At 36.1% G+C, this 20369-nt stretch overlaps 1 protein-coding gene across 1 annotated transcript in view; it reads right to left on the bottom strand.

Annotated features, from left to right (window-relative positions):
• Window positions 1-16246, bottom strand: part of LOC135208022 (innexin inx2-like) — a 366951-nt gene extending 350705 nt beyond the window's left edge. Inside the window, exon 1 of the mRNA XM_064240132.1 lies at window positions 16224-16246. Coding sequence (XP_064096202.1) covers window positions 16224-16231 — 8 coding nt within the window. The 5' untranslated portion in view covers window positions 16232-16246. The remainder of the gene's footprint in view (window positions 1-16223) is intronic.
• Between the last annotated feature and the right edge of the window lie 4123 nt (window positions 16247-20369).

Genomic DNA, 20369 nt, shown 5'->3' with positions numbered 1-20369 from the left:
TCTCTGTGGATCTGAAGATCTGTCTTCCTATAAATCAGGAAGACATAAATAATTACATACAACATGATGAAGTTGTATACAGCTATATTGGAAATATATTGTAAAAGATAAAGTTCTTAATCATCTCCCATTCAACTGCATTATGATGAATATCTTGCTATACATGATCATACAATGATTCACATCTCCCTGATTCATACAATTTACGCAGGAAGGTACAACTACAGTGTAACTACATTGTAATTACACTGTAACTATATAATGCAACCACATTGTAACTATAATGTGACTGCACTGTAACTACAAGTTCACTACATTGTGTAACCTACAATTGTAACTACTTGTAACTACATTGTACTAACGCAATAAACACTGTAACTACATTGTAGCTACATTTTAATTACAATGTCATCATATTGTAACTACAATAATTTCACTTATGGGAATACATTGCAGTCACAATTATTATTTTTGATAGTGATTCATTCCCATTTCAAATAAAATGCACAATATTCTTGGGCTCACTATCAACGTTTGAGATAAGAACTTATGATGTTCATCAACTTAGTTTTGCCTCTTTTCCGCGTTTGTTAACGGAGAGGCAACAGTTTCCCGTTGGCGTCTGCATGAACTTGAACGAAGCCACTAATTTCCGGCCAGGCAAATTTGACGTTCTTGAACGAGGCCCAATGAAATCTATCCAATAAAGGTAAATAAAAAGGTAGAGATTTTCCGTTAGGGGTATTTCTACGTCTTGAACGAGACCTTACAGTAGAAGCCACCTTCTCAAAGGACAGACCTGAAGACAGGGGGTTAGTAGTGCCATCATTGCACCTCATGCGGTGCACTGTAGGCATTACTTAAGGTTCTTCGCAGCGTGCCTCCGGTCTCTAGCTGCAACCCCTTTCGTTGCTTTTACTGTACCTCCTTTTATATTCTCTTTCTTCCATCTTACTTTCCTCAACTGATTGATAGTGCAACTGCTTTGAGGTTTTCCTCCAGTTACACCTTTCAAACCTTTTCCTGCCAATTTCCCAGTCAGAGCTGAATAACCTCATGGGTCCCAGTGCTTGGCCTTGGCCTAAATTCTATATTAAATTCAAAAAAACCTTGGAGAGAGAGAGAGAGAGAGAGAGAGAGAGAGAGAGAGAGAGAGTTGTTTTTCGTTAAGAGACTCTGCCAAACAAACAACCTCCCACAGGTGCCGTGTTGGAGGCTTCCCACCAGTGAAAGGGGGACTTCTATTCCCCGGCCCCCCCCCCACCCCCCCCCACCCCACCCTGAACGAGCCCCTACCTATAAACACCAAGACGGACGCTCAATTCAAGGACTCGCCATGTTACTTCTTGATTGACTTCACTTTTCCCTTTTACGACGCTCTATAATTTCACCCAGTACAGGTTCTCAAGGTTTGGTCCCCCCCCTCCCCTCCCACTACCCAGCCATGGTCGAGGATAGGAGTTAGGGGAAGAGGTCTCCTCTCCCAACCCCCCCCCCCCCCCCCCCCCCCCCCCCCCCGCCCCCCCCCCCCAAACCGGTCTCCAGCCCTCCATCCCTATTTGGGGAAAAATGATGGTCCCAAAGCCTCTTCACAAATAAGGTTAATCACTCCTAGTTTCTTTCCGTCGATGACGGATAAAAACACGTCTTGTGATATCAGTGAGGAAATTATTCCTTTTCTTTTTTCCCGTACAAGATCTGGCTGCGATTGTGTTCTGAATATCTCATCAAGATTACGACAAGAGGACTCTCTCTCTCTCTCTCTCTCTCTCTCTCTCTCTTCTCTCTCTCTCTCTCTCTTGTACATGCGTTTTTAAGTTGTCAAGTTAGTTAGATTTAAAAGATGCATCTACCTTTTAAAAGTTAATCTTTTTACAAAACAACCAAGTCTTTCTGGAATATTATTATTATTATTATTATTATTATTATTATTATTATTATTTTTATTATTATTATTATTATTAAGGTTTACGAAAGTAACGAAACCTCTTAAAAGCAAATATATATTTGAAATAAATATGTTTATCACTGGTAAACCGAAAATATTCTCAACTGATACATTGTTAACTCCATAGGGGAATAGAGCCATCAGTGCACCTCATGAAGTGCACTGTAGGCATAACTTAAGTCTCTCTGTAACACTCCTTCCGCCCTAGCTGCAACCCCTTTCATTCCTTTTACCATACCTCCGTTCATATTCTCGCTTTTCAATCTTACTTTCCACCCTCTCTAACAAATTTTTCATAGTGCACCTTTAACTCTTAATTTCCCTTTCAGCGCTGAATGACCACGTAGGTTTCAGGTCTAGGTCTTTGTTCTAAATTCTTTATTCTAATTCCAGTTCCGATACCTGGTTAAAAATGTCAGCCGCTGGTACAACACAAAATGCCTTACGGGACAGCGAGAGAAAACTGAATTAAATTCGTAATATTTCATTGGGATTTTCGCTACCAAACCTTTCAATCAACTTGCTAAGAAATGCCACCTCGTTGGTTGCCCAGACTAATTTGTAATTTTTTATTGGCAAAATGGGGAGATTTTCACCTTAACTGACATGAAGCCATCTCATGAAGCCATCTTCCTTTTGTAAGTAAGTGGAATACAGAATTTAGACCAAAGACCAACCACTGGGTTTAATGGGGTTATTCACATCTGAGAGGAAAATAGGCAGACTGTTTGAAACTGTACAAAAGTATAAAAAAAATTCTATTAAAAATATATAGCAAAATATGAGAAGTGATAAATATAATGAAGGGATAAAAAAATAAAAAAGACAAATACAATAAAATAAATAAACACCTCTGCGAACACTGACTCCCCTAGAATAGCTATCAAGAAACTCGTGAAATCTCGTCACATCTTCAGGAAGTCCCACAAAGCTATTTTTTAGGGGCAATTGAGATTGAAAGCGAAAATGTGCTCTGCTTATGTGTGTGCGTGTGTGTGCGCGCGATTCTAATTGCTGACCCGGAGGATTAGATTTTTATTTACGTGGCTAGGAACCAATTGGTTACTTAACAACGGGACCTACACCTTATTGTGGGATCCGAACCACATTACATCGAGAAATTAATTTCTAATCACCAGAGATACATTTCGCGCCGGCGGCAGCTGGGAGTGAACTCGGGCTACCAGATCGTGGAACTGTGTGTTATGTATGTATGTATGTAATGTATAGAGACAGAGACAAGCATATTTATAAAAAAAATAAAAAAAATGAAACTAATAATAATAATAATAATAATAATAATAATAATAATAATAATAATAATATGAACTCAAGGAAAAAGAAGATTATCCACATAAAGAAGAAAGACAAAGGATTAAGACGGATTTTTTAAATATAGAATAAAAATAATAAGATAAAAAAAAGCTTGTGACAGAGAAGTATGTAAGTAATATGTATAAAGATACAGACAGGCATAAGTATAGAAACTGAATAATAATTAATAATTATAATAATATTATGGAACCCAAGGGATTATTCAAACAAACAAGAAAGAAAAAGGATAAAGACGGAAAAAGGGAAGAAAAGATAGAATAAAAAAAAACATGATGGATAAAAAGAAAAAGAATCTTGTGACAGAGAATTGATGGAGCGTCTCCAGGACCATCAATTACCGGCTCTTTAAAACAGCCCTTTTTCAGGCTTCATCGGGTCATCCGAAATAGATGACCCCCACACCGCCCCCCTCCCGCCCCCGCAGGCCATGAAAAATGCCGACCTGAATAAAGAACAGGAAAATAAATAGTACAGTTTCCCCGATTTATGTTTTTTTTCCCATGTTTTCGTTCTTAAGACTGTATCCCATGGTTGGGGTATCAATACTAAACTAAATAGAATTTTTCCCTGATATTTGTTTGTTTTTTAATTCTTGTTTTTTTTTTTAAATAAATTGTGTAGTTGTCCTTTTTTTTCTTTCTTTCTCATATTGAATCCCTTGGGTGAACTATCCTGACAAAAGTAAATATGTTAACACTGTTTCCTTGGTTTTGTATCTTGTGCGGTTTTTTTTCTCAGATATTTCGAAATTGATTCTTAAAAAAAAATCAGTTTTCTAACAGAGGGCAACATACCCAAAAAATATTGAATTTATAGTACATGGTAACATAAAAAGGATTAAAATATATTTCAATTAAATATTTGTAGGAGTTTTGCCCTATTTTTGGTGACTGGCTTTTATAAATTTATTCCAAAAAACTGTGTTAACTTATTTACTTTTGTTTGGATAGTTCAACCAAGGAATTCAATCTGAGAAAAAAGTAAATAAATAAAAATGGGAAAAACTCAAAACCAGGACAACTGTACAACTTACTTTTTTGAAAAGAAAAAAAAAATATACAAAAAAAAAAAACCGGAAAATATTCTATTCACTTTCGTTTTGATATCCCACCCATGGGTTACATTCATTTTAAAGATAAGCTTCTTTGCATCCCATGGATAAATTAACCAAACAAAAACAAATATATTAACACAATTTTCCTGGTTCTGTATCTTTTCCAAGTTTTTTTTTTTTTAGATTGTATCTCATGGTTACAAATAAATCGTACAGATTACCTGGTTTTCAATTTGTCCATGATTATTTTCTCAGAATGCATTTCAACGTGGCAAGAGTAAATAGTTTTGTACTTTTCCTACCAATTTTTTTTTTTTTCCCGTAAATTGTATCCCGTGTTTCAAATATCCGGACAAAGGTAAATTTCTTAACAGTTTTCCTGACTCTGTACCTTTTCCAAGTTTTTATTTTTCTCTTATTTTTCTTTAGATTATAAATAGTACACTTTTCTTGGTTTTGTATTATTTTTTGTATTATTTTTCAAGTTTTATTTTAAGACTCTCTCATGGTTAGGATATCAATTCAAAAATAAACATCAGTATTTCTGTTTTTTATAAATCATTTTCATATTTTTCTGAGAGTGGATGTCAGGGTGTGAAATGAAAACAACTGCAAATTATGCAGTTTTTCTCTTGTTTTATCTTTTTCTTACAATTGTGCTTTACTTGAGAGATTGTATCTCTTGGTTCGAGTGTTAAAACAGAAGTAAATATTACACTTCAGTTTGTTGTGTATCTTGTTCATCCTTTTTAGTTTTCTGTAAAAGAAAACTATTGAGATGGATTTCTCTGTCCGTTCGCACTTTTTCTGCCCCAGATCTTAAAACCTACTGAGGCTAGAGGGCTGCAAATTGGTATGTTGATCATCCACCCTTTAGTGATCAAACATACCAAATTGCAGCCTTCTAGCCTCAGTAGTTTTTATTTTATTCAGGGTTAAAGTTATCCATGATCGTGCGTCTGGAAATGCTGTAGAACAGGCAATTACCGGACTGTGGAAGAAAGTTTCGTTTTTTACTTTTTTTATTTTTCCGTTTTTTTTTGAGATACCAACATAACAAATAGAAAAGAATCAAATAAATGCTTTTCTTGATTTATTTCTATACCAAAGCCAAGCACTTGGCAGGAGAATCATTATAGTTTCCATGTTTTTTATAAGATTTCCCACAATGTTCAACCAATATCAGATCTTCAAAACAAAACCAAAACTTAGCTCCTGCGTGATTTGTTTTACCTGATGTTTTACATAAATATTTAAAAAAAAATGTTCCAAGAATCTTGAACCATTATCAAAGATCCAAATGAGGTTAATGTACGGTGTACATAGAGCTAATGTAGATTTTTATTTTCATTTTTTTGCGAACAACAAAATTTTTAAAGAGAAAATCTAAATGAAAAAGCTCTATTGATTTTCACAATTATTCCCTGAAAAATTATATTTTTCCTGAACACGTCAGATAATGGAGAAAACTTAACATTATTTTATATAGTGTTAATGTGATTAACCACCTCGTCTTATCACATCGAATTATTCCCTCGTTCACTGTTTTCACTTTACACAATTTTCAGAATTGCTAATATTACGATTATAATTTTTTACTATTCCCTAAATAAAATTACACTTTATGTTGTAACAAGCAATACAAATTCTGTGCGCTTTTTTATCCATTTTTTTTTTTTCCAAAAATTATCTAATAATTGGAAGGAAAAGTTAATGTAGATTTCATAGTTCTGTACTATTTTATGTACAACACACACACAGATACACACACACACATAAATATATATATATATATATATATATATATATATATATATATATATATATATATATATATATATATATATATATAGAAAAACATGCCACCAACTGCTTTAGTTTTCCTTCCAATTATAAGCTAATTTTTAAGAAAATGGTAGAAAAAAATATAACACACACGGAATTTAATTACTTGATATCACAAAGTGTAATTGGTGGACTTAGTAGGTAGTCGTGGAAATTTTAATCGTAAAAAAACAAATTATATATATATATCATATATATATATATATATATATATATATATATATATATATATATATATAGAGAGAGAGAGAGAGAGAGAGAGAGAGAGAGAGAGAGAGAGAGAGAGAGAGAAATTCCCATTCCTTATGCCCTGTCAGCATCCATAAGTTTCCCCGTTGTTGAAGGGGATTCGGAAAAACAGCCCAGGACACGACTTCAGAGATCTTCTCCCCTGCCTCGTCTGATGCCTTGGCCGTCCCAGAGGAGGAGGGGAGGAGGAGGAGGAGGAGGAGGAGGAGGAGGAGGAGGAGGAATTACAGAATAATAATAATAATAATAATAATAATAATAATAGTATCACTCATTGATGTCGCAATACCATGGGACACCATGGTAGAAGAGAGAGAGAGAGAAAAAAAATGGATAAATATCAGGACCTGAAATTAGAAATAAGAAGGATATGATCTATGCCAGTTTGAAATTGTACCCATAATCATAGGAACACTAGGCCCGATCCCAAGATCTCTGAAAAGGAATCTGGAAAAAACTAGAGGCTGAAGTAGCTCCAGGACTTATGCAGAAGAGTGTGCTTCCAGAAGCAGCGAACATAGTAAGAAAAGTGATGGACTCCTAAGGAGGCAGGATGCAACCCGGAACCCCACACTATAAATACCATCCAGTCGAATTGGACAGACTGTGATAGCCCCATAATAATAATAATAATAATAATAATAATAATAATAATAATAATAATAATAATAATAATAATAAAATGAGTATCATTGTGCGGGTGACATCGAAATGCTTAAAATGAGGGATCCCAACCCGACAGGCCAACTGATCCCACACGAGAGAGAGAGAGAGAGAGAGAGAGAGAGAGAGAGAGAGAGAGAGAGAATACCCATTTTTTAATACAGCAGAACAACTCGTATTATGGTCGAGAGAGAGAGAGAGAGAGAGAGAGTTCTGTTGCATTAATCATTCGAAGTTAATTACAGTATAAGCTGGTTAAAACTACTTAGTGTAAATATATTACGAAATAAAAAAAAAATTCCAAAAACCAATCAAATATGCAAATCGCTTTTAGCAGGCCGCTGCCTCTCCCCCCGTCCCCCACCTCCCCGAATATAGTATGGCCCACCTACCACCCATCACCCCTCCGGTAAGGGGGGAGGGGGGTGTCCCCCCCACCACTGATGAATAGTCATCCCGAACAAAAAATGTGACATAAAGAAAACGGACTTTTCTGGGGTGACGATCCTCTGGCGTTATATATGGGTAACTAAAGGAAATTTAAGAGGACCACTTTTCTGGACGTTTCACACCTAGTCGGACCAAATCGCGTCGAATATTCGCGACGAAAATGGGGTATAGGGATCTTGAGAGTATATAGATTAATATATTACATTAATTATTGACATATCTTAACTGGTTACCGGGCACGGAAAGCTTAAATGTGATGCAAGTAGCTCAGGTGTCATTGCGACTTACAAACAGTTTTTTCACCCTTTTCACTGGGGACATAAGAGTGCGCCATCATTTTATCCATCGCTTCCCATTTCCACGAAACTTTCCCCTAACTAGGGAGAGAGAGAGAGAGAGAGAGAGAGAGAGAGAGAGAGAGAGAGAGAGAGAGAGAGAGGAAAACACTGGCCTACAAACATGTGTTAGATGCTTCTACTTTCCAAACAAATACCAGTAAATATCTCCAGCCACGGGCCACGAGAGAGAGAGAGAGAGAGAGAGAGAGAGAGAGAGAGAGAGAGAGAGAGAGAGAGAGAGAGAGAGAGATGAAATTCTATATCAGGTAAGTCAGTTGACTGTAGTGAGTCATGGCAGCCAGAGCGGTGAAGGGTACGGGGTTTGTAAATTCATTCCAAAAATTCTTGCTGACAACTGGAAACGCATCTTCTTAGTACACCGTATTGAAAGGGAAAAGGGGACTTAAATGTATGTGCATATACACACTATATAGGTATGCATGAATAATAACCGGTGAATAAATATTTCATGACCCAGCATAGCAGGAAGGAAGAAGGTCCAACACCGAGTGTCGAATTGATCCATCCACGCGAGAGCGAAATAAATATTTTCCTTTGATCAGAAATAAATCCAGCCGTGATCTATTTCCGAAGAGGAGCAATGAACCGCCCGAAGCAGAATAAACTTGGCTTCATTTGTTAATAAAATAAATGGGCAAACCCAGCTTCATTCTCCCACAACGCACATAAATAAACTTCTGTTTATTCTCCTGGCCCCTGACAGTAAAGATCCACCCTCGCCTGTGATTTATTGGACCATAAAATGGCAACACTTGCGGTACTGATGTTGCCATCCCGAAAAATGAGAGAAGAAGAAAAAAAAGAATGCGGGAGAGTTATTACCCATGAAACAGTAATTAAGATGAATGGACGTTTGTCCTCAACATTCCGCGAATAATTTGCGGACGGCAATAATCGTCCATTATTTATGGGAGATGAAGGAGATGGGAGATGAAAACAAATAGCGTCCTTTCGCTTATTATTCCTCTCAAAAAAGGGGGAAAAGATAAATACACAGATGGTTGACAGATACACACTCCCCGTTCTGAATTGAACGAAGGTACCTCAGTCCAAGCTCCTGTATGGTACGTGCCGTTTCAACCTCGATTCTATCGCTGTCTATTTTGGAACGGGACTTATTGTCTCAACCTTCGGTGTCGCCAATTTTGACGGATATATTCCGAGACATTATCTTGTGGGTTAAGTTTTTGAATTTTCTAGCTGGACAGTTCTTGCCTGTCTAAACAGGTGTAGGCGTGAGAGGACACCCCTGCCCCCCCCCACCCCCCCCCCCCCCCCCACCCCCTCCTCCTGCACACAAAACACCCAAACACATAAACACCTGGATGTAGAAAGTCTCAGATTCGTTGAATAGAAAAAAAAAGAGAAACATTAATAAAACAAAACATCATAAAATTACATAAAATGTAAAACAAAACTTTTGTCAAGACTTGTAAATAAAATCTCCTTATCCTCATGAGGTTTCCCATCCCGACGGCCTCTGCATTAGGAAACTGGGGTAATTTTTGTGATGATAAAAAGGATTAAAGATTGAAACAGACTGGATAAGAGGGTGACTGCCGGGCTTAAGGAAATGGTACAAGAGCAAGCATATGAGAGAGAGAGAGAGAGAGAGAGAGAGAGAGAGAGAGAGAGAGAGAGAGAGAGAGAGAGACTGGACTCAATCCCATGACCTGGTTCTCAAACGGTGGATTTCCCCCGATCAGGAATGTGGGGCACTGACTGGTTTAAAATAGGTCTCGTGCCTTTTGAACATTCTGTGGCTCGGGCACAATCAACAGTCCCCAGTCTTTGGGTCTGGGCATAACACGGGCACTGTGGGTGAGTAATTTGTGTACCGATTATTTTCAAACTCCTGCCATTGTCTCTTTTTCTCTCCATACACAAACACAAAAACAAACACACACAGACATATATTTCTTTCATGTTCAAGATACCTCTACCATTACCTCTGAATATTTCTCTCTCTCTCTCTCTCTCTCTCTCTCTCTCTCTCTCTCTCTCTCTCTCTCTCTCTGAAGCAGCGCATTCTCCCTCATCCATTCTCAGTTGAGAAAAGTAGCCGCCCGAATCTCCTGTCGTTAAGAATACATTTATACCAATGGAACGAGAGAGAGAGAGAGAGAGAGAGAGAGATTAAGGAGATATAGATAAATGTCTAAGAAAAAAAGGAATAGAGAGAGAGAGAGAGAGAGAGAGAGAGAGAAGATTAATAGATGTTACAAGGAGTTACAAGGATTAGGATGTCTCAAAGACTTGTTAGTTCATCCGGGGAGACACTGTGTACTCACTTTATCTGTAGGAGCAGGTTTTACTATGCATTCACAGTGTCCTATTGATTTTGTCTAGCTTTCTTTTAAACTCTTCCACACTGTTGCTGTTTACAACTTCTGGTGGCAGTTTATTCCACGTGTCACATATCTTGTATGTGAAGAAGTTCCCACAATGGGATGTGTTGTATCTCTTCAGTTCTAGTTTCCATCCATTGTTCCTTGTCTGGTTTTTGGTTAATGTACATAGGTTACTGTCTACTTTTGTTATGCCTTTCAGTATTTTAAATTGTTTCTATTAGTTGTCCTCGCAATCGTCGTGTTTCTAAGCCATACATGTTCAGGCTCTCTAGTCGTCTTCGGTAACCTATTTGCCTGATGGTTGGAATTAACTTTGTGGCTCTTGCTTGTACTCCTTCTAATCTATTTATGTCTTTTCTTAGTGTTGGTGACCAAAACTGTACTGCATATTCAAGATGTGGTCTAACTATTGATGTGTAGAACTGCAGCACCGTTTCCTTATTTCTGTATTTGAACTGCCTCTTTATGTATCCTACTAGTTTCTGTGCCTTCTTTTCAGCTTCTATGCATTGTTTTATGGATTTTAAGTCCTTGGTAATAATGACTCCAAGGTCCTCCTCTTGTTCTACACTATTTATGTCATTCCCAAGCAGCATGTAGCTGGTATGAGGGTTGTTTGTTCCTATTTGTAAAACTTTGTACTTATCTGCGTTAAAAGGTATTTACCATTTTTTTGTCCACTCTCCTATTTTCATTAGATAATTTCTTAAACTTTCCATTGTATCTGGGTCTGCTGCATTTACACCTAGTTTGGTGTCAGCTGCAAATTTCGCTATCCTACTAGTTAAGCCTATATCAATGTCATTAATGTAAATCAAAAACAAGAGAGGGCCAAGGACAGAACCCTGAGGAACTCCGCTTGTTACATCTGTCCATTCCGATTCTTCACCATTTATTACGACTCTCTGTTTTCTATAAGTTAGCCAGTCTTCGACCCAGTCTGTTGCTTCTCCTACAATTCCTAAAGGCTCTAACTTTTGTCATCAGTTTCTTGTGTGTGGACTTTGTCAAAGGCCTTTTGGAAATGTAAGTAGAGTATATCTATTGCTCTACTACTGTCGTAAATACCAAGCACGTTATGGAAAAACTCCAAGAGGTATGATAGGCATGATCTGCTTTGTCTGAAACCGTGTTGGGCTGTTTAACATCAAGTTGTTTCAATCAATGTGAGCCACAATTTGGTCTGCGATAATGGACACAAAAATCTTGCAAACGACCGACGTTAGACAGATTGGTCTATAATTTCCCGGCTCTTCTCTTGGACCTTTTTTGTTAACTGGGGGCGCATTACCTAGTTTCCATCCTTTTGGTGCCTTTCTTTGTTCAGCTTTTTTCTGTAGAGCTTACATAGGTGAGGAACTATCTCTTCTTTTAGCTCTTTAACTTCTCTTGCATGAATCCCATCCGGGCCAGGAGATTTGAACTTGTTGAGTTTGTCTATTTTGTTCTTAATGTCCTCTTCTGTAAATATTATTTTGTCCAATATTTCTGCCCCTTCATATTTAATAGCAGGTTCCGGTATTATTCATTAACTCTGCTTTTTCCAAGTCTGAGTTCACCAGGTTATCTCTGTTGTCCCTTAGGGGACCTATGCTATTTTTTATTGGTTTCCTACTATTAACATGCGCAAAGAATTCTTTTGGATTTTCTTTACAAACTGATGCAACTCTCTTATCCTAATTTATCTTTGCATTTCTTACTAATTTGTCCACCAATCTACAGAATTCTTTATGCCTGCTTGCTTCTACTGGTGTTGGGTGTGGGGTCATTGATTTGTGCAATCTGTCTCTTTCTCTTATTGTATTTTCAATTTCTCTGTTGAATCATTTGGGCTGAGGGTTGCCATTTGTTAGTATTTGCCTTAATGGTATACATCTAGAGCGTTTTTTGTGTATTCCTCATGAAAGGCTATCTTTATCTGTGTTCTCGTCTTACTCTGGATTTCTAACGTACTCCTTTAGCTTTTTTAGGTGTTGTCGACGGAAGTCTAATCTCATTAATATCTTCTTTTTTTCATGTTGAACATTAATTTGAAATGAGATAATTTGATGGTCGCTTTTGCCTAGATTTGCACCTACTGAAAGGTCAGACACTAGAGTATCTTCAGTTGATAGGACGATGTCTAGTATGTTGTTTCCTCTGGTAGGTTTGTCAACCCATTGTTGGAGGAATCGTTTTTACTAAATCTAAAAGTCTCTTTCCTTCTACGTTTGATGTGAAGGTCATCGTGTCTCACTGTACTGCTGCATTAAAATCTCCCATTATTATGCAGAGTTTGTTGTTTATCTCATGTCCTAGTAGTGCATACAACTCCTCATCGGATATTTGTGATTGGTGGGGAGGCTGTACACTAGTATTAGAGTTATCTTCCTCCCTAGGCTGTTTAAGTTGATGCCTATCACTTCTTGCGTGGTTGTAACATATAACATAACACCACCTTTTTTTTTTTAATGTATCCATGTTTCTGTGATACCTATTATGTCTGATTCCTCACTTGATACCAATGCTTTGAAGAGATCTACTTTGTTCCGAATAGATTGAGCATTAAACTGCGCCACTCAGAGGAACTTTTCTATTTTCTCTTTTGTCCTCGGTGGCTTTATTAGTTTCCCTTACTGTCACTGTTGCCTGCAGTGCTATTACTAACCAGATTCTGGGAGCTTTCTGACTTCCTCCCTTGAATGTTCAGTTCACTAAGGTGTTTCATGAGGTTTTCGTTGAGAAGGTTTCCAATTAGTTTTTCTCCTTCGAAATTGAAGTGAGTTCCATCTCTTTTATAAACTTTCCTATTCCCTATGAATCTGTCCCAAAAGTTTACGAACCTAACACCTTTTTCTTGGCATATTAGCTCCAGTCTGTCGTTGATTCCAATTGCCTTGCTTAGGGAGTAGTGGCTTACATTGGTTCTGGGCAGAAGTCCTATAAAAAATGCCGTGGTCAGTTTTCTCACGGATGTTCTCTTTAACATTCGTCAGGTTGGCTACAAGACCTTCTGTCTGGCCAGTTCTTCCATCTTTTAGAAATAGGTCATTTCCTCCTCCCTGCACTATGATTACACTTTTTCTATTATTTACCTTGATTTTTTTTCACTGCCTCGGCTATCTTCTTTGCTCCTGCACCTGGGTAAGAATTTACTTTTCTCTTACTTTTATTTTTGGCCACAAAATTTAACCCCTGATCTTTTACTAACGAGTCTCCAATTAAGATAGTTTCCCCTTTTGTTTCAGAGAGCACAGCAAAATTATATATTCGTTGTGTTAATTCCTTTTGGGAAACAGTAGTGTTTTCTGGCTGCTATCACTCTTCTTCCAACAGCTCTCTTAAATTCATTATTTTCATCCTTGTAAGCTTCTATCTTTGTGCCTTGTCTAGTACTTGTTTCTGTTTCATTTCTGGTTCTGGTCTTTAGCAATTGTTTTCTAATCTCCACTATACTCTCTCCGTTTTCCACTATGTCGTTGTTCAATTCCCGTTTTTCTTTCTTAAGGTTTGTAACTTCTCTTCGTAGGTTTCCAATTTCCTTTTCCATCCTTTCTTCTCTTCTCTTGCCTTCGAGTTTGTCCTTTGTCAGCTCCTTTAGTTCCTTAGCTAATTCTTCTACTTCCCTCCTCGTTTTGGAAGATAGATGAGAGAGAGAGAGAGAGAGAGAGAGAGAGAGAGAGAGAGAGAGAGAGAGTCTCTTGCACTTTAGCTTTCTTTCTTTATTTTCATCGTCCCTCTGAAAGATATTCTTTTTTTTTCCAAATCCGTGGAAAAATTGATCAAAATTACCATATTACCACCTCTAATGTCATTCTGTGACGTATATTCCGGGAAAATATAGGTTAATAGCCACAAACCAGAACAGCTGGAAGTTGTATTAACGTCACTACTTCCTCAACTTATAACTTAATCAGCTAATCGCGTTGGTCTGAGTATCACGACAGTACGGCCTACAGTCGAATGAATCTCGCGTTCAGTTAAAAGAGAAATCGCATTCATTATTTTATTGCGTCAGCTATGTGGCTGCTTACGTAACAGGGTCAATTTTGGGGTCATTTCTAATCTTGCAATGTGACCTAAATGCTCAATACGTCACGTTTAGTCTTGCAATGTGGGTTGCTTGTTCGACTGTGATTTCATAAATTTGCGAACAGATTTATGGGTAATGTGCGGAATAAAATTCATGTGGAAATTCGGGAATGTCTGGTTAGCTAAAATATAAGATTTTGAGTTTCTTATTTTTGCTGAGCATTTTTGAATTCCGAATTCTCAGGGCATGAAAGCTTGGGTTTTGGACTTTGGCCGCAAAAGAAATTTTTGGAAATAAAATTCTGAGTTTGAGAATTAAATCTACTAAAGACTTTTAGGTCTTGAATTTAAAAAAAATAAACGTAAAACAGTATGATTATCTCAGTCCATAATATTTCTAAATGTAGAGTGTTACAGAGAACTGAATTCATAGTGCGTAAGTTTACTGGTAATGTGTAAAACGAAAAATTCAGTAGATTTTAAATTTATGATAAGCTAAAATATATTTCAAGCTATCAGTTTTGCATGAATATTTTCTAATGAATTATTTAAATCAGATTAAAATATAGATTTTGTCATATATTTACGATATGAATGTCTTTTTTTTGATCCAAGATAAAAACATTAATTTTTATTGTTTATTCCGAATAAGAAGCCTGGGAAAATATTAATACAAAATAATAATTCATAACCTTATAATTAGCACATACTAAAAAATCAAAATCTCTCATTGTACCTTTCTTATTTGCACGTTTAATACGATAGGTACTATGAATTCAACCTCTCTGTAACACGTTACATTTAAATGTATTAGGCACTGAGATACTCGTACAATTTTACATAGTTTGTATTTAAGACCTCCAAACCTTTAATATTTTACACCCTCGAACTCAAACTTTAATGATTTTAAATTCCTTTTGCAGACCGAGTCGAAAATGTAACGCTCCAACTCTGGGAATTCTGTATAGAAAAAAAGAGCTCATTATAAATTCAAAACCTAGCAAGTACGGGTCCTGAACACTTAAGATTTTAAAGAAGTATGATTGGCTATGTGACTTAACCTAACAACCTGGGAGTCCTCATGAAAAACGTGATTATTGTACTAGAGCGTCAGCACCAATATGGAGTAAATGGGCCTCGATGTCGAACATCTCAGTTCCAGAAGTCCTCTATTCCTCAAACCTTTGGACTGTGGAACAACCTCCCAGAGGAAGTCTTGCAACTGGAACTTCAGAAGTTCGAGAGAAGGTGCAATGCATTATTACTCTAATACCATTCTTCTTGCATTTTAATACATTTTTCTCTATTTGTTAATTTACTGATTCATTTCTTCTTTTTTTAATAAGTGTGGTCTCTTCTTTCTGTATTTCCCTTTACCTCCTCTTACCTCTTCCTAATGAACACCAAAATATTCATTGGCAGCTTGGATTTCAAGTCGATGGCCCGTTTGGTGGGCTTGTTCCATATGAATAGGGTTCATCTTCTGAGTAATAATAATAATAATAATAATAGTCAATACTAATAATAATAATAATAATAATAATAATAATAATAATAATAATAATAATAATAATAATAATAATAATAATCCAAACAAAACTCATAAACACACGAGTCAATAAAATGAGAAAGTAAATCCACAGTAGTATGACTGTTTGATTTTGTTATTTTTGTATATATTTTAAGTAACAAAATCAAACAGGCATACTATTGTGGATTTGCTTTCCCAATAATAATAATAATAATAATAATAATAATAATAATAATAATAATAATCAATAAAAAATGTAGACTTTTCTGTACAACATTGTAAAGGGATAAAGATAAAATAGTGAAATTTATCATCTAAAAAAAATACTAAACCTTACTTTTGCAATTTAGTGTATGATTAAAATTATTATTTCAACTAATCTCAAGCGCAGACGACCACCGTTTCTACGACGCCAGAGGCTACTTACCGGGTCATGATCTTGTACCAGACGAGGTGAAAGAAATACGACCTCTTAGAGGTCGTCCAGAGGCAGCTATGACGTCATAGGCCTCTCAGGAGTTCGGACGAATCACGAATATGCACACACGAATTTATTTCGTATATTTAAAATATGCTCTTAGAATGTATGTCAGTGTATTAATACATTCGACACAACTATAGTCATACTTCAACATCACATAACAGTGGCGTATTAAAGGTTACAATTATTCGAGAAATTTTCATTTGTAACTCGTAAATAATTTTTTTCTATATAAATCTCAAATGAACTTTCATATGTAACTCGCTAATAAATTTTATATGCAACTCGTAAATGATTTTTATATATAGCTCAAATAAACTTTCCTATGTAACTAAATGATTTCCATATGTAACTCGTAAATAAATTATTATATGGAGCTCAAATAACCTTTATATGTAACTCGCAAATCATTTCTATATGTAAATCGTAAAACAATTATAAGCAACTCATACATTTTTATATGAAACTCAAATTTTATATATAACTCATACATTGGTTTGCCAATACATGATCCTATGCACTCACAAAAAATAATTCACTCATTTTTGTTAAATAATACGTTACTGAATTAAGTTAAATCCGCAATATTTTGATCAATATATGTTCGGTTTATTTTTTTCACTGTTGTAAAACCACACTTCATTAATTTCAACAAATAATGGTCTCGGAAAATTTAAGAAAGTTTATTTTTCACATCACTTCACTATCTTTCTTTCTGGTCAACATTTTACTGATAAAAATGTTCGTTTCAATCAACAATTATTCGCTCAGTAATAACCTATAGACGGTTTTTCTTCGTCATCATTTCAAATCCTTGCATCATTTTTCACTTCGCGTGTCAAATAATCGTTTGTTATTCACGATTCCTGAGACTGAAGATCGACATTCATTATTCATTTTATCTAGGGTTAATGAAATATATGTATGTGGATAAATACACACACACACCACACACACCACTACACACACACACAACACACACACACACACACAAACCAACCCACACACATATATATATATATATATTTTATTTATATATAAATAATTAATATATATAAAAAATATATATCTATATATTATTAATATATTATAATTATATAATATTATAATATATTATTATATATATATATAGGATATACTATGGTTGCATTTTGGTTTTCAGGCTTCTAAGGGACTGATAACTTTTTAGGCCTAAGCAGTTGTTTGATATATATATATTATATATATATATATATATATATATATATATATATATATATATATATATATATATATATATATATATATATTTGTGTGTGTGTGTGTGTAAATAAATTCTTCCATTAAAACAGGATATGTCTCAAATATGAAAGGTCCATTAAAACACTTTTGGGTTAAAGCTTTAAACCAGAGTGTTTTAATGGGCCTTTTATACTTGTATGTATGTATATATATATATATATATTATAATATATATATATATATATATATATATATCTATATATATAAATATATATATATATATATATATATATATATATATATATATATTATATATATATATATATATATATACAACAACTGCTTAGGCCTAAAAAGTTATCAGTCCTTAGAAGCCTGCAACCAAAATGAACATAGAAAAAAAAATAAGTTTCCACAGAAAAATAAAAATATATAGAAACGATGGTGATCAGATGCCATCTTTCCCCCAAAAGCCAACCTCTGAGAGAGAGAAAAAAAAATATATAACCCAACTCTAATAGAAGTTTCTATTAAAAGAAATCACTTCCCTTTGGGGCAACGAAAGACTGTTTACTTTCGACGACAACTTTCTCTATTAGAAAGGAGGCCTCGGGATGCCGGGGATCATAAGATATTCCTGATCTTTCGGAGAATGTCTAAAGGATATGAGAGGATATTGTATAATGAATAATATGCATGATTTACATAGTCAATAAGATGCCAAACATATATACGTCATTGTTTCATGGAACTGTCGTAGTTCGCCAATAGCTTATTGTCACAGGACGTCCTAAATTATACTCTTAACCTTCTGATGACTCCAAACCCCCAACGAATTGGCCAATATGGTTCCATACCCCTTTGCTGAAGTCCACTCAAGTCCTAGTTGCTGACAATGTAACTTAATATACTAGTTTAATACATAATTTAGTTATGAATAGCTAGGAATAGAACATACAAGGAAATCTAAAGTATTTATAGTTTTATACAGTAATTTATTTACAAAATGTACCCGTGTATACACTGACACATTAAAATCAAATATATATGCAAATACCCAGAGATCTTGTCCCATACCCCCAGGATGTGGTTCTCATACCCCCAAAGGCGTATGGATACCCCCTTTTAACAACCCCTGCTCTAAATTATACTGACTTGATACAATTCAACTTACATTTTAATATTTTAATTACGTTTTAATTTCTTTATTTATTTGTAATTTATCTATATTTTATACTAGCTGGTCTCCTCTTTCTGTATTCCCCATTACCATCTGTTACTTCCTTCGAATGAACACCTTAATAATATTCTTTGGAAGCTTCAATTTCGAATCAGTGGCCTCTGTGGTGGGTTGTTCCGTACGAATAGGATTCATCTCCTGAATAATAATAATAATAATAATAATAATAATAATAATAATAATAATAATAATAATAATATTACAGCCACCCACCACCTGCAAATTGGTTTGTCCGCCCCGGGTAGGGGGAGGGGTTGGTAGGGGAATGGGATGGTCAGGGAGAGATACACCCACCTCATTGAAACCGGTGTGTCTGCCGAAGGTGAGGGTGGGGTACGTAGGGGAATGGGAGAGTACGGGAGTGATCTACCCACCATCTGCAAACTGGTTTGTCCGCCCGGGTTAGGTAGGGAATGGGAGGGTAGGTGGGTGGGACAGCAGCGCTGGGTTCCAGCACACGTAGCGCGCGCCAACATGCTCGTAATATTAATAACCTAAAACAATACTGCTCTCCAAAGGTAAAGCTCTCAGTGCAGTGCGCAGTAAGAGACAAGAGAAAGACTTTCGGGGCTTGCAGCCTCACCCAAGAACGATGTACATAAGATAATTGACAGACATTCAATGCCAAGCGACGTTTCCTGAATTGCGATCAAATACTAAATTCGAGGACTCCCGAAATTTCCCAAAATACGGTTCCTGGGAGGATCCTCATAAGGGACATACACACATCCCGCCGACGTCACAGGCCCATTGAAGGGGTCAGCGAACCATCTATAGGCTAAGAAATATGTGTGTGTGGGGGGGGGGGGGGGTTGCATCCCTTTGTCAATGTAGGGCCGATGTTTCGGGAAGGAATTTGTGGTCGCCACTTACTCTGGGAAGGCTGACAGTTGTCGCCATGGAATTGGAAGTCACACACACACACACACACACACACACACACACACACACATATATATATATATATATATATATATATATATATATATATATATATATATATATATATATATATATATATTGATATTGTAACATGATCTTGTCAAATTATATCATATGAAGAATGGATAAGATTATTTGCGTATCCATTGTTCATATAAATAAATATACTATGTATATGCCTATCCCTACCAGTCATTCTTTTAACCTCAGAATAAATCAACCGAACATTTTACCATTTGTACCGAAATCCCACTGAACGCTGCTACTCGATTCGCGGCTGAAAACAGCTATGCGTTTACAAAAATGCATTTCCCCTGAATAGTACTGAACGCGGACGTGCAGAGAACGCCTTGTAAAGTCGCTGCTGAACGCTGCTTTAAATGATATTACTAAATATATATATATTTTCTGTAATGATATGGGGTAGGTTGCGTTTTAACGCGACCACTCGCCCGATTCCTGCCATGACCTCGACTTCGTTCAGAGGGGTGTGCAGTTGGCGTAGCTTGGCTTTTAATTACGGCTACGGCGCCTATTGTTAATTACCGTAGCAGTGGCCGGGGTAATTACCAGCTCATTAACGTTGCCGGCTGAAGAAGTGGGCGCGCCCGAAGCCTCCTTCCGAACACATTAAAGTTTGTATCACACATTCGGACGAGTGTTTCGGCCTGTTTCAGGCTTTTAGTTAT

This window comes from Macrobrachium nipponense, chromosome 34 (assembly GCF_015104395.2).
Source record: "Macrobrachium nipponense isolate FS-2020 chromosome 34, ASM1510439v2, whole genome shotgun sequence".
NCBI lineage: Eukaryota > Metazoa > Arthropoda > Malacostraca > Decapoda > Palaemonidae > Macrobrachium > Macrobrachium nipponense.
This window is presented reverse-complemented; position numbering and strand designations above follow the sequence as displayed.